Source organism: Myxine glutinosa, chromosome 1 (genome assembly GCF_964187855.1).
Source record: "Myxine glutinosa chromosome 1, kmMyxGlut1.1, whole genome shotgun sequence".
Classification (NCBI taxonomy): domain Eukaryota; kingdom Metazoa; phylum Chordata; class Myxini; order Myxiniformes; family Myxinidae; genus Myxine; species Myxine glutinosa.
This window is the reverse complement of record NC_136261.1, coordinates 406,439,966-406,452,138: the sequence shown is the minus strand read 5'-3', so window position 1 is coordinate 406,452,138 and position 12,173 is coordinate 406,439,966. Positions and strand designations below refer to the sequence as shown.

The window sequence follows — 12,173 nt, the reverse complement described above, 5'->3', positions numbered from 1 at the left end:
GATTGATAACGAATAATAATATTAGCTAATAATATAATATCGCTATAATATCGCTAATAATTAAATAACTCCTCAATTAATTGATTATTCAAAAAACAAAAAATACCGTTTTTGACAAAGGACTTGCTCACTACTGTGCCGAAATTTCAACTTCCTAACTCAAAGGATGGCTGAGATATCGTCCGGACAAACAAACAAGTAAGCAGGAAAACAAACAAGAAAGCAAGAAAACAAACAAACAACCAGAGTGAAAACTGAGTACTCTCTTTCAGCGTGCGTCACTGCCGAGCCCCCTTCGGTGCCCAGTAATGACGATTTGCAATGCCTGGAGATGGCAGAGGAAAGGTGCAGTGTACAACAAGAAAACAAGTCCAGATACATTCAAAGTACACTGCCCCCATGCCAAATAATTAAATATCCTACAGCGCGGCATTGCCGGGGCGGCTCCTGCGCCCGGCAATACCGCAGTGCAGCTCATAGAGGCTGCATTGGAAGGGAGAGGTGTGCACTAATTGATGGATTCATTGTATAATTAAAATCAATAAAAGATTATCACAAAATGTTTTCTTAATCAATTGGCTAATAGCATAACTAAACCACTAGTGCGTCATCTGAAGATGTATCTTTTCGAAATGTAATTAAATAAATCATTAATAAAAAATTAAATAATTAATTGATTAATCAATAAATAATTAATCAATTAATCAATAAATAATTAATCGATTAATCGATTAAATGATTAATCAATAAATCACAAATATCCTTGATAGCCACATACTTGGTCACTGTCATGTCCAAATATAGCTTCGCAGCTCAAAAGGTGCCTGAGATATTGGCCAAATGAGAAAGAAAATAAATAGATGATTAATAATGAAAATAAATAAATAATAATCATTAAAAATTTAAATTATTAATCAATTCGGTCACAGAACACATAAACCACCACCATTTCATCAGAATCTGTAACTAAAAAAAAAAAAAATTTTAGTAATTAATCGAATAATTAAATAATTAATCGATTAAGTGATTAATTGATTAATTCATAAATCAAAAATAGCCTTTGCAGCCAAATCACCTGGTCATTGGCATGTCCAAATATCAGCTTCCTCACTCAAAAGGTGCCTGAGTTAATGGTCAGAATAGAAAGGAAATTTGATTCATTAAATAAGTACTTAATTAATCGCTAATAATTAAATAACTCCTCAATTAATTGATTAATTCAAAAAACAAAAAAATACAGTTTTTGACAAAGGACTTGCTCACTACTGTGCCGAAATTTCAGCTTCCTAGCTCAAAGGATGGCTGAGATATCGTCCGGACAAACAAACAAGAAAGCAAGAAAACAAACAAACAACCAGAGTGAAAACTGAGTACTCCCTTTCAGTGTGCGTCACTACCGAGCCCCCTTCGGTGCCCAGCAATGACGATTTGCAATGCCTGGAGATGGCATAGGAAAGGTGCGGTGTGCAATTATATTTAAATTAAACGCAGCTGATACATTAAGATCAATTTCTTGGGTATTAGGGTGTTCAGTTATTGGCTGTAATTTTTCTATGTCTCTGCGAATAATACTAACTGCACGGTGAAGTATTTGGGAATCATTTTTGTAATCAGAACCATTGTTGTAAGCACGTTGTCACGAACTTCTGCTGGCTTCATATTCGCTGCTGTAAGTTTTATTCCTTTCTTTTTATTCTCTGGTTCCCCACAAATGAAAGTGTTCATCCCAGGAAAAGGCTGATGTTTTTTCTCTTGACAGTAAAACTACTATATAAACGGTTAGGTACCACGTCAGCACCTGTACACAATGCCAAACTTTTCAATTTTCGCAGCCATTTTAATGACGTCACTTAAGCATGTTCCCCCAGAGGTATTCTGGGTATTTTTGGTTTGTGAACTTGTCAAGGTCCCTACTTTATTAAAAAAAAAAAATAGCAAAGTAGCTGGTAGGAAGCTGGTTGCCATTTCCGCCATTTTTAAGGCACTTTTTGACAATAATCTGCAGCCCTAATAGGGCAAAGCCCTCTAGAACAGGGTTTGGTCCGTCGGTATGTATGTATGTATGTCCCCTCAAACGTATGCCAATCAGAGCTGAGGATCTGGTCACATGACAGGGTGACATGATTCCGTCTGATGTCATTACGGCGGTACAGCGGCTGACTCTCCACACAACGCCATTTTGATTCCAATTTTGTTCAGGCCGAACATATCGTCGAACCTGTCAAATATCACAATCTCCATGCTCTACCTTGACGTTTTTCATTAAGTGTGAAACACAAACAAACCGATTGTTAAAATGACCATCAAATATCAAAACCATCGGCGTGACGTCTCTTCCAACAATACGGTATGTCCCCAACCCTTTTGGGTTGTATAGATTACAGTGGAGCTTCCCTCAGTTCTGTAAGTAAAACTTACCTCACAGATGTCGGGATTCCTCCAAATGTATTTGTTTAATCTTATAAACAGCATTAGCGACTGTTTAAAAAGCTAATCACGTGTGTTTGTGGTTTATAATATTTTACAAGCCCGGCTACGCCGCTGTTAGACTTTCGGTCTTGTTTACATTGTAGAGTTACGATTTTGTTCCGAAGGAACCTATCTCCATTTGTTTAATGGGAGTGTGGACGATAATTAAATTTGATATAGGGAAATTCACCTAACAGAGGGATTTTAAAGAATGTAACCCTCCATCTATTGAGAGATTATTGCACTTGTGAAACAAATAGCGAATTAAGGAGCTTTCTACTTTGAATTTTTTTCCTGTATAATTTACTATGCTAGCTTTCCTTCTGCCTGCCAGAATAAGTCCTTGAAAGAGCGGTTTGATTCCAAAGCCGATGGCTATCAAAACACCATTAGCGACCAAGAAGAAAACATCCGAAAGCTCAAGGAAGACATGGACAGGAAGGTTTATGACTACCAGAACCTGCTGAATGTGAAGATGGCATTGGATTGTGAAATTGCTGTGTACCGTAGGCTTTTAGAGGACGAGAAGAAATGGTAAGAAACAAACTGCACCAACACCTCTTAAAGTTGCTTCTCCCTGCCTGCAACTGGATCTTCGAGTGAAATAACCTCAGTTTTTGCCCATCTTCTGCAACTCACTATTTATCGGGGTGTACAGGATTGTGTATGTATGTATGATGTGTGCTGAAAGGGAGTACTCAGTTTTCACTCCGGTTTCTTGCTTGTTGTACACCGCTCCTTTCCTATGCCATCTCTAGGCACTGCATGACGTCATTGCCGGGCACCGAATGGGGCCCGGCAATGACGCGTGCTGAAAAGGAGTACTCGGTTTTCACTCCAGTTTCTTGTTTGTTTAATTGTCCGGGTGATATCTCAGCCATCCTTTGGGCTAGGAAGCTGAAACTCACTATACAACAACAACAGGCATTTTAATGCCATTTTCCCTGCAAGAGTGGGGGTTAGCCTTGCGGGCCCCATGACAATCTTCTCCATTTTGCCCTATTTTCTGCATCTCCCATTGTTAACCCCCTTGCCCTCATTTCTTCTCCCACCACCTATAGCCAAGTCTTTCTCGGTCTTCCCTGTCCTCTACTTCCTTCTCCATTCATTTCCATCACTCTTCTCATCCAGTCACTTTCATCCTTCCTCAACACATGACCAAACCATGTAAACATGTTTCTCTTCACAACATCCATCACAGGCTCCATTCCCATCATCTTTTGCAATTCATCATTTGTCTTCCTCTCTCTCAACGATACTCCACACATCCACCGATTCCCCGGTTATGTGTTATTATAATTTGCGTACGTTTATAGAGTACGCACAATTGGAATGTGAGTACGTCTATAAAATACATATGATTGGAATATGAATCGATACAATAAAAGAGGAAGGGTCTGTTTGTGTGCTGTATGAACATGAATCGACGTCATCAATAACCACACAGATACAGCAGCTAACAAATACCACACAAAATATACCACACAAACATGTCCTGCTGAGGGTCTGCAATCTCTGATTGCTCCTTCTTGTTTTATTATCATCGTTGGGTCCATTTCTGCTTCTTCTCTACTTTTCCATTCCATTTATGTGATTGAGAATTTGCAGCTGTATCCATTAATTCCCCTCCTTTTGCTCTCATTCTTCCCCATGTCTTTTATTCCTCCAAGTCTCCCTCTATTTTGTCCCTTTACCCTGCTCTTTCCACTCTTCTTTTCATTCTGTTTTCATTCCTATTGGTTCGTTCTATGTTCTAGTTTCTGCCCGACTCTATATGCAAAACGTGCATTGAATCTGAATGCAAAAAGGATCAAATTTGAAAACATACAAACCTTCCCCACTTTCCTGAGCTATTCCAATAATTATGCACCGCTCCCTTCCTATGCCATCTCCAGGTGCTGCATAACGTCATTGCCGGGCACCGAAGGGGGCCCGGCAATGACGCGCGCTGAAAGGGAGTACTCAGTTTTCACTCTGGTTGTTTGTTTTCTTGTTTTCTTTCTTGTTTGTTTGTTTGTTTGTTTGTTTTCTTGATTTCTTGTTTGTTTGGCCGGTCGATATCTCAGCCATCCTTTGAGCTAGGAAGCTGAAATTTCGGCACAATAATGAGCAAGTGAATGAATGAATGAATGATCGTTTTTAAAGGCCATTTTCCCCGCTAGAGCGGGGGTTAGCCACAGGCAGAATAGTGAGCAAGTGCTTTGGCAAAAGCAGTTTTTGTTTTTGGAATAATCAATTAATTGATTAGTTATTTAATTATTATCGATTAATTAAGTACCTATTTATTTCCTTTCTCTTCTGGGCATTATCTCGGGCACTTTTTGAGCTAGGAAGCTGATATTTGGACGCGACACTGACCAAGTGATGTGGCTATAAAGGATATTTTTGATTTATTGATTAATCATTTAATCGATCAATTATTTATTGATTAATCAATTAATTATTTAATTTTTTCTGTTAATGACATTTCATTAATTTTCAAATAGTTACAGCTTCAGATGAAGCACTGGTGGTTTAGGTAAGCAATTAGCGAATTGGTTAAGAAAATATTTTATGATCACTCCTTATTGATTTTAATTATGCAATTAATCAATAAATTATTGTACACCTCTCCTTCCCAATACAGTCTCTATGAGCTGCACGGTGTTATCGCCGGGCGCCGAAGGCACCCCAGCAATGCCACGCTGGAGAATATTTATTTATTCGGCACGGGGGCGGTGTATTTTGTATCTGTACTTGTTGCATTTTAGTTTTTCTCTTCGTGCATTCAAATCCATTTCTTACCATCGATTTTACCCTGCGCTCACGAAGTGAAAGGCAGGGGTAAGCATTCGGGTACGTACGTACGTGCGTACGTACGTGCGTGTCTGCATTTTAAAGATTCATTTTCTCGGCAACTGTTGGTCCGATTGACATGAAATTTTCACGACAGGAGGGCCTCCACCTGTAGAATATTTTAGTGAATATTATGACGTCACAGGTCACGTGGTATGGGCGCCATCTTAGAAAAACCAAAAAACTTTGCACCTCTATATCTCAAAAACCACCGCACAGAAATAATTTAGACAGGTCTCATTGCAAACAACTCTCCATGCGGAATAACATATGTGAATGATGACATCATAGGTGCCACCGTTATGACGTCATAATTTGACAAGTAGCAAACTTTATCCGATCAGGATGAAATTTACTGAGCATATTCTTGGTATAAATTGATGCAGAAATAACATTATGATGACATCGTAGGTCACGTGGTTCAGACGCCATATTGTTGTGAGTGAAAAGCCTGAAAAACCACTAAAATCCAATTTTCTCCGAAACGACTGAACAGATCGAGGCCAATCATTGCAGGCAGAATCGCATACCCATGACGAACAAAAAAGTGATGGAGCATAACGTCATGCGTCACATGGTTTTGGAGTTATGACGTTTTTAAGAATAAACTTTGAAAACCTAGCTCCTCCCTCATTTTTGATCCTATCGAGGGAAAACTTTACAGACCTGTTCAGCATATTAGTCTCCTAAAATGACCTTTTTGGAATTTGCGATACGTGACGTGGTTTGGCAGATATAAATAATTAAACGAAAATATTTAAACATTTATAACCCTTGAACCGCTTCATTGCTCGACGTGTAACTTTACATTATAGGAGAAGTAATGAAGTCTAACAAGTGTGCAAAATTTCAAGATGATTGAATGTACGATTTGGAAACTAGAAGTTGTTATTGCATGAAGAAGAAGAGTCTTCTAGAGTGGGCATGGAATTAATTATCACACTGCACATGACAAGCAGGCAAAGTACAGAGCGACCTCCTGGGGTCATTTTGACCTCAAATAAAATTCTCATTTCAGATTTGTCAATCGCTGAGGTATATTAACACACGACAAAAACAAATTTGGCGAAATTCCGACGATTTTTGATGAAAATATGACATTTGTGTCTGCATTTCAGGAAAGTAAAGTGTGTGCCATGTCAGCATTAAAAAATTTGAAACGTGGCTCATTGTAAATAACTCCATATGGGGAATAGGTGTTGTTAACGATGACGTCATTGGTGCCATAATTATGACGTCATAATTTGACAGGGACAACGCTTGGTCTGATCAGTTTGAAATATATTGAGCATGATCTCTGCAATTATTTAGAGAATTTAAATTTATGGTGTCATCGCTCACGTGGTCTGGCAGCCATATTGGATCAAAAAAAAGAAACATTCAAAAATAGAATAGTTGGCTCACACCAAGTTGACTGCGCCGGGTAAGTATTCCATGAATACCATCTAGTTTTTCTTTGCTTCAGAAGTATTTGTAATTTCATTCCGATTCATCAGTTTTTCCTATCCGTAAGGACTGGTATTTGCATATGATTAAAATTGTTACCTCTGCCACCTGAGTTGGATGGAAGTCATGTTTTCACCCCAGTTTGTCTGTGAGCAGGATATCTCAAAAAGTTATTGACAGATTCTGCCGAAACTTGATGGACAGGTTGGGAATGCGACAAGGACAAATTGATTCGATTTTTGTGAAGATCCGGATCCGGATACTAGGATTTTAAAAAGTTATTCTTCACCAGAGAGAGATGGCCAAAAAACGATATATGGCATGATATTTCAAAAAGTTATCGTTAGATTTGGATAAACCTTGGTGGTTGAATTTGGTAGGTGACAAGAACAAGCAGATTAGATTTTGGTTCAGGTCCGGATGCAGATCCGGCCTCTCTGTGGATACAAAACACAAGAAAAACGTTGTGCAAAGCATGAGCAGGTTACTTGCACAATCCACCCCACCCCCAAAAAATTTTGCCATGGATACATCAAGTTGTCCATTTCATTAAGATTTAAATTGACAATCAATTCATCAAAGTTTGGTTCAATGGGATGAAATTTGATTATTTTTCAGGTAGAAATTGAAGATTTTAGAAGTTTTACCTTGAGGTGACCTTTGACCTTTTGACCCAAAAATAGTTGCTTTCCCAATTCAGTGATGCACTTTGTAATTGCTGTTTAATTTCTAAGTTGATACGATAAAAATTGACGATATTTCAGATGAAAATAGATGATTTTTGATGTTTGACCTTGTGTTGACCTTTTGACCTCAATTGGTTTCCCAATTTAGTGACTCAATATGCAAATGCTGTTCAACTTTCAAGTCAATCGGACCTCAAATCTCGGACCTTTGACCTCAAAATCAAAAGGCTTCTTCCTTATGACCAACTCTACCATCTGGTGACGTTTTGTGAAGATCGGTTTAAAACTGTGACCTGGAGGCGATTGACAAACAGACAGACAGACAGAATGAAAAACCACTCAAAGAGCGGCACTTAGCAAAACAGAACAAAGTAGAATGGCACTCAGTGGACATCCTTTTGACCTCAAAAATAATTAGTTTTTTTAATTCAGTGACCTGATATGCATATCGCCTTCAAAGTTTAAGGTAATCTGATGAATATTGACAATTTTAGAAATTCGGCCTATGTTGACCTTTTGGCCTATGCTAAACTCAAAAATGGTTGGTGGTTTAATTCAGAAAGCTGATATGTAAATCCTATTAAAATTTCAAGTCAATCAGATGAAAAGTGAGTATTTTAGAAATTCAAAAAAAGTGATTGACCTTTGGCCTATGTTGACCTTTTGGCCAACGCTGATCTCAAAAATAGTTAGTGGTTGAATCCAGTTAGCCGATATGTAAATCCTATTCAAATTTCAAGTCAATTGGATTAAAATTAAGTTTAAGAAATGAGAAAAAAGGTGGTTGACCCTTGGCCTATGTTGACCTTTTGACCTCAAAAATATATAGTATTTTGTCAGACCACAAACACTACCATTTGGTGAAGTTCCATGAAGATCGGTTTAAAATTGTGACCTGTAGGTAAGTATAAGTGAGTGGACAGACACACACACACACACACACAAACACACAAACCGGAGTGATCAACATACTTGCAAAAAAATGTTGTTGTTTTTGGCCAAGTAACAAACGGACTCAAATGCAATACCCTCTCCTCTGGCGTACTGTCTCTGGTACCAATGCACTGAAAACTATAACGGCACTCAGTAGAGAGCATTCATCCGCCTGGTTGGCCATATCACTCAATGGTGAAGAATCACTCAAAAAAAAAAAAAATCTCATATCCGAATCCATATTCAGATCTTCACCAAAATCTAATCGATTCTTCCTTGTCACACACACACAACCAGTCCACCAAGTTTCGTCCAAATCCACCCATTTTTTGAGATATCCCGCAATGTATAGTTGTACCTTTCTCCCAATGGTGAAGAATCACTTAAAATTTTAAATAACTATCATATCCGAATCCATATTCTGATCTTCACCAAAAATCGAATCGATGCTTCCTTATTACACACCCAACCGGTGCACCAAGTTTCGTCCAAATCCGTCCACAACTTTTTTAAGATATCCTGCTATGTATCGTTTTTGACCTGATCATCCAATGTTGAAGAATCACTTTAAAATTCTAGTAGCCGGATCCGAATCCGGATCTTCACAAAAATCTAATCATTTTGTCCGTGTGACATACGCTAGATCCCTGCTAAATTTCGTCCGAATCCGTCCACAACGTTCTGAGATATTTTGTTCATAAACAAGCAAACAGACAGGGGTGAAAACATAACCTCCATCCACCATTGGTGGCGGAGGTAAAAATACAAAATGAAAAAAGATCTAAAAAAAAAAATCAGTTTATACACTACGGGTCAAACGTTTTAGAACACCTCAATTTTTCAAGTTTTTATTGAAATTTAAGCAATTCAGGTCCAGTAAATAACCTGAAATGGTACAAAGGTAAGCAGGAACACAGACTGACCATTATAACCCTTAAAAGTGTAGGTCTTCCCTTCAGAGAAATTGCAAAGAAAGCCAAGGTGTCAGTGAGTACAGTTTCCTACACCATCAAAAGGCACTTGGAAACTGGAGGAAACTCTGACAGGAAGAGGTCTGGAAGACCCAAAGCCACAACAGAATCAAAAGACAAGTTTCTGAGAGTCAACAGCTTGCGTGATAGGCGGCTCACAGGACAACAGCTTCAAGCACAGCTTAACACTGGTCGAAGTAAGCAAGTCTCAGGTTCAACTGTGAAGAGAAGACTTCGAGCTGCAGGTTTGACAGGTCGAGTGGCATTAAGAAAGCCATTGCTAAGATGGCAAAATAAGAAAAAGAGGCTTGCCTGGGCCATGAAGCACCGCCAGAGGACTACTGAAGACTGGAAGAAGGTCTTATGGACCGATGAATCAAAATTTGAAATCTTTGGTTCATCACGCAGGGTTTTTGTATGCCGTCGAGTAGGTGAAAAGATGGTTCCTCAGTGTGTGACACCAACTGTCAAACATGGAGGAGGAAGCGTGATGGTCTGGGGCTCTTTTCTGGATCCAGAGTCGGCGACTTGCACAGAGTGACTGTCACCCTGAACCAAAAGGGCTACCACAGCATTTTGCAGCGCCATGCAATACCCTCTGGTATACGCCTAGTTGGTCAGGGGTTCGTCCTACAGCAAGATAATGACCCTAAACACACCTCCAGGCTATGTCAAAACTACCTTCGAGGAAAAGAACAAGACGGTAGGCTTCAAATCATGGAATGGCCAGCACAGTCTCCAGACTTAAACCCCATCGAGCTGGTTTGGAATGAACTGGACAGAAGGGTGAAAGCAAAGCAACCTACAAGTGCAACACATTTGTGGGAACCTCTGCAACAGTGTTGGGAAGAACTTCCCGAACAATGTTTGATTTCCATTGTAGAAAGAATGCCACGAGTGTGTTCGGTGGTTATATCTGCAAAACGTGGCTACTTTGCGGAGTCAAAAATGTAAATTAAATTTTGTTAAACAAAATGATTCTATTTCTTTTTTATCTCCAATTGTTTATTTGTTCTATGCTTAATTTCAGAGTACATTGAGACATTAAACTGCGTAAATTTCAATAAAAACTGGAAAAATTGAGGTGTTCTAAAACTTCTGACCGGGAGTGTAGATTTTAATTGGTTAATCAATTCAGTGACCCAATATAAATTCTTTACATTTCAGGTGAATCGGATTAAAATTGACGACTGTATGTGATGCTGACCTTTGAATTTTTGACATTTTCACAAAATTCTTAAATTGCCTTGTCCATATTCACATAATAAAGCTTTGTTCAAAATTTTAGGACAAAACTGAAATGGCAAATTGAAATTTCAGGTCAATTGGATGAAAATTGATGATTTTAGGTGACACTGACAAATTTTGACAAAATTATTAATTTTCCATCTTCGTATTATCATAATAAATCTTTGGGGCACATTTGATGACAATAAGTCAAATGGTAAAAAAAGTTACGGCCTGAACACACACGAACACACACACACACACACACACACACACACACACACACACACACACACACACAGAAGTGATTACAAACCCAATCTGCTGCTGCGCAGGCTAATTAGGGCTAATGGACTAATAATAATAATAATAATAATATACAGTGTATTACCTTCCGTGCTCCTCTCTTCCACCACATGTAGGCTGCAGAAGGAGGCCAATCTGCGGGAAGAAGCCGAGAGGAATCTGCAACAAGTGAAGAAGAACCTGCAGGACTCCCACAAGGTGTGGCACAAGGCATTCACTATGGATCTGCTGCGTATTGTACTTGTTAACCAAGTGTATACAGGTAACCCAGATGCCAGGTGTGCCACAAGGCATTCACTATGGATCTGCTGCGTGTATTGTACTTGTTAACCAAGTACACACAGGTGTCTCAGACACCATTTGTAGACAAATTGTTTAATCTTTTGGGACCTGATTGGAGCCGTCTCCTGTAGAATGTGGACAACGCAAAACTGGTACAGATCGTGCTAGAACAAAGGATCAAGACTCAGCAAGGGCAGAGCATCTTCGTCAAGCATCTGCATGAGAAGGTAACACGACACCTGAGACATTGCCTTTATCCTTCAATTCCCTTCATGGCCACTTTTTGTCCTTCAACATTCCGTTAACCTGGTGACCTTTTCTTGATTCCAAACATACCTCACCACAGTGGAACACATCTCCAAACACCATCAGCTCCCCCATTTGGACCATTTCCCCTCTCGCCCCACAGGAACTTCGCTACCTGAATATGCAGGATTTTAACGTTGAAGTGGATATGTTTCCACCCAATCTGACCGGCTCTTTGCGAGACATCCGTGCGGAGTACGAATCCATTGCCGCTAAGAAGCTGGCGGATGCTGAGGAGTGGCACAACTACAAGGTGCTCTATTACGACTCCGCATCTCCCTCTGTGAATAACACATCTGGCGAATTTCTGGCGAAGAAACATCTGTCGAGTTTCTCAATTTCTAGCTCATGTTGCAGCTCACAATTATTTCACAACCATGGAAGTTGTTACGTAAGGTAGAGTTACGAGCTATAGCTGATCATCTTGGGCTTTGTGGGACATCTGGTATGAAAAAGGCGGAGATTATTTCAGCTATTGTCAGTCGCATGGGTTTAGAACCGTGGGTAAAGTTGAGGAGTGAAGCCTTGGAATTAGCCAGGATAGAATTAGAAGAAAGACAGCTCAGAATAGAGTTGGAAGACAAAAAAAAGCAGATAGTTTGAAAGAGAAAAAGAAAGAAAGCAAAGGGTTTGAAAGAGAAAAAGAAGAAGAGGACATTGAACAAGAAGAAAGGCAACGAGAGTTAGAATTAAGAAAATTAGAAATTCAGGT

At 39.2% G+C, this 12,173-nt stretch overlaps 1 protein-coding gene across 2 annotated transcripts in view; it reads left to right on the top strand.

The window, feature by feature from the left end:
• The window catches only part of LOC137417230 (vimentin-like), a 95,619-nt gene that overhangs the window by 79,346 nt on the left and 4,100 nt on the right, over window positions 1-12,173 (top strand). Inside the window, exons 6-9 of one of the 2 annotated variants that reach the window (XM_078770474.1) lie at window positions 2,804-3,003; window positions 10,990-11,071; window positions 11,287-11,382; window positions 11,565-11,714. In XM_078770474.1, the coding sequence (XP_078626600.1) occupies window positions 2,804-3,003; window positions 10,990-11,071; window positions 11,287-11,382; window positions 11,565-11,714 (528 nt within the window). Of the gene's footprint in view, window positions 1-2,803; window positions 3,004-10,989; window positions 11,072-11,286; window positions 11,383-11,501; window positions 11,715-12,173 lie in introns of both variants that reach the window. The other variant, XM_078770473.1, reaches the window with a different exon arrangement.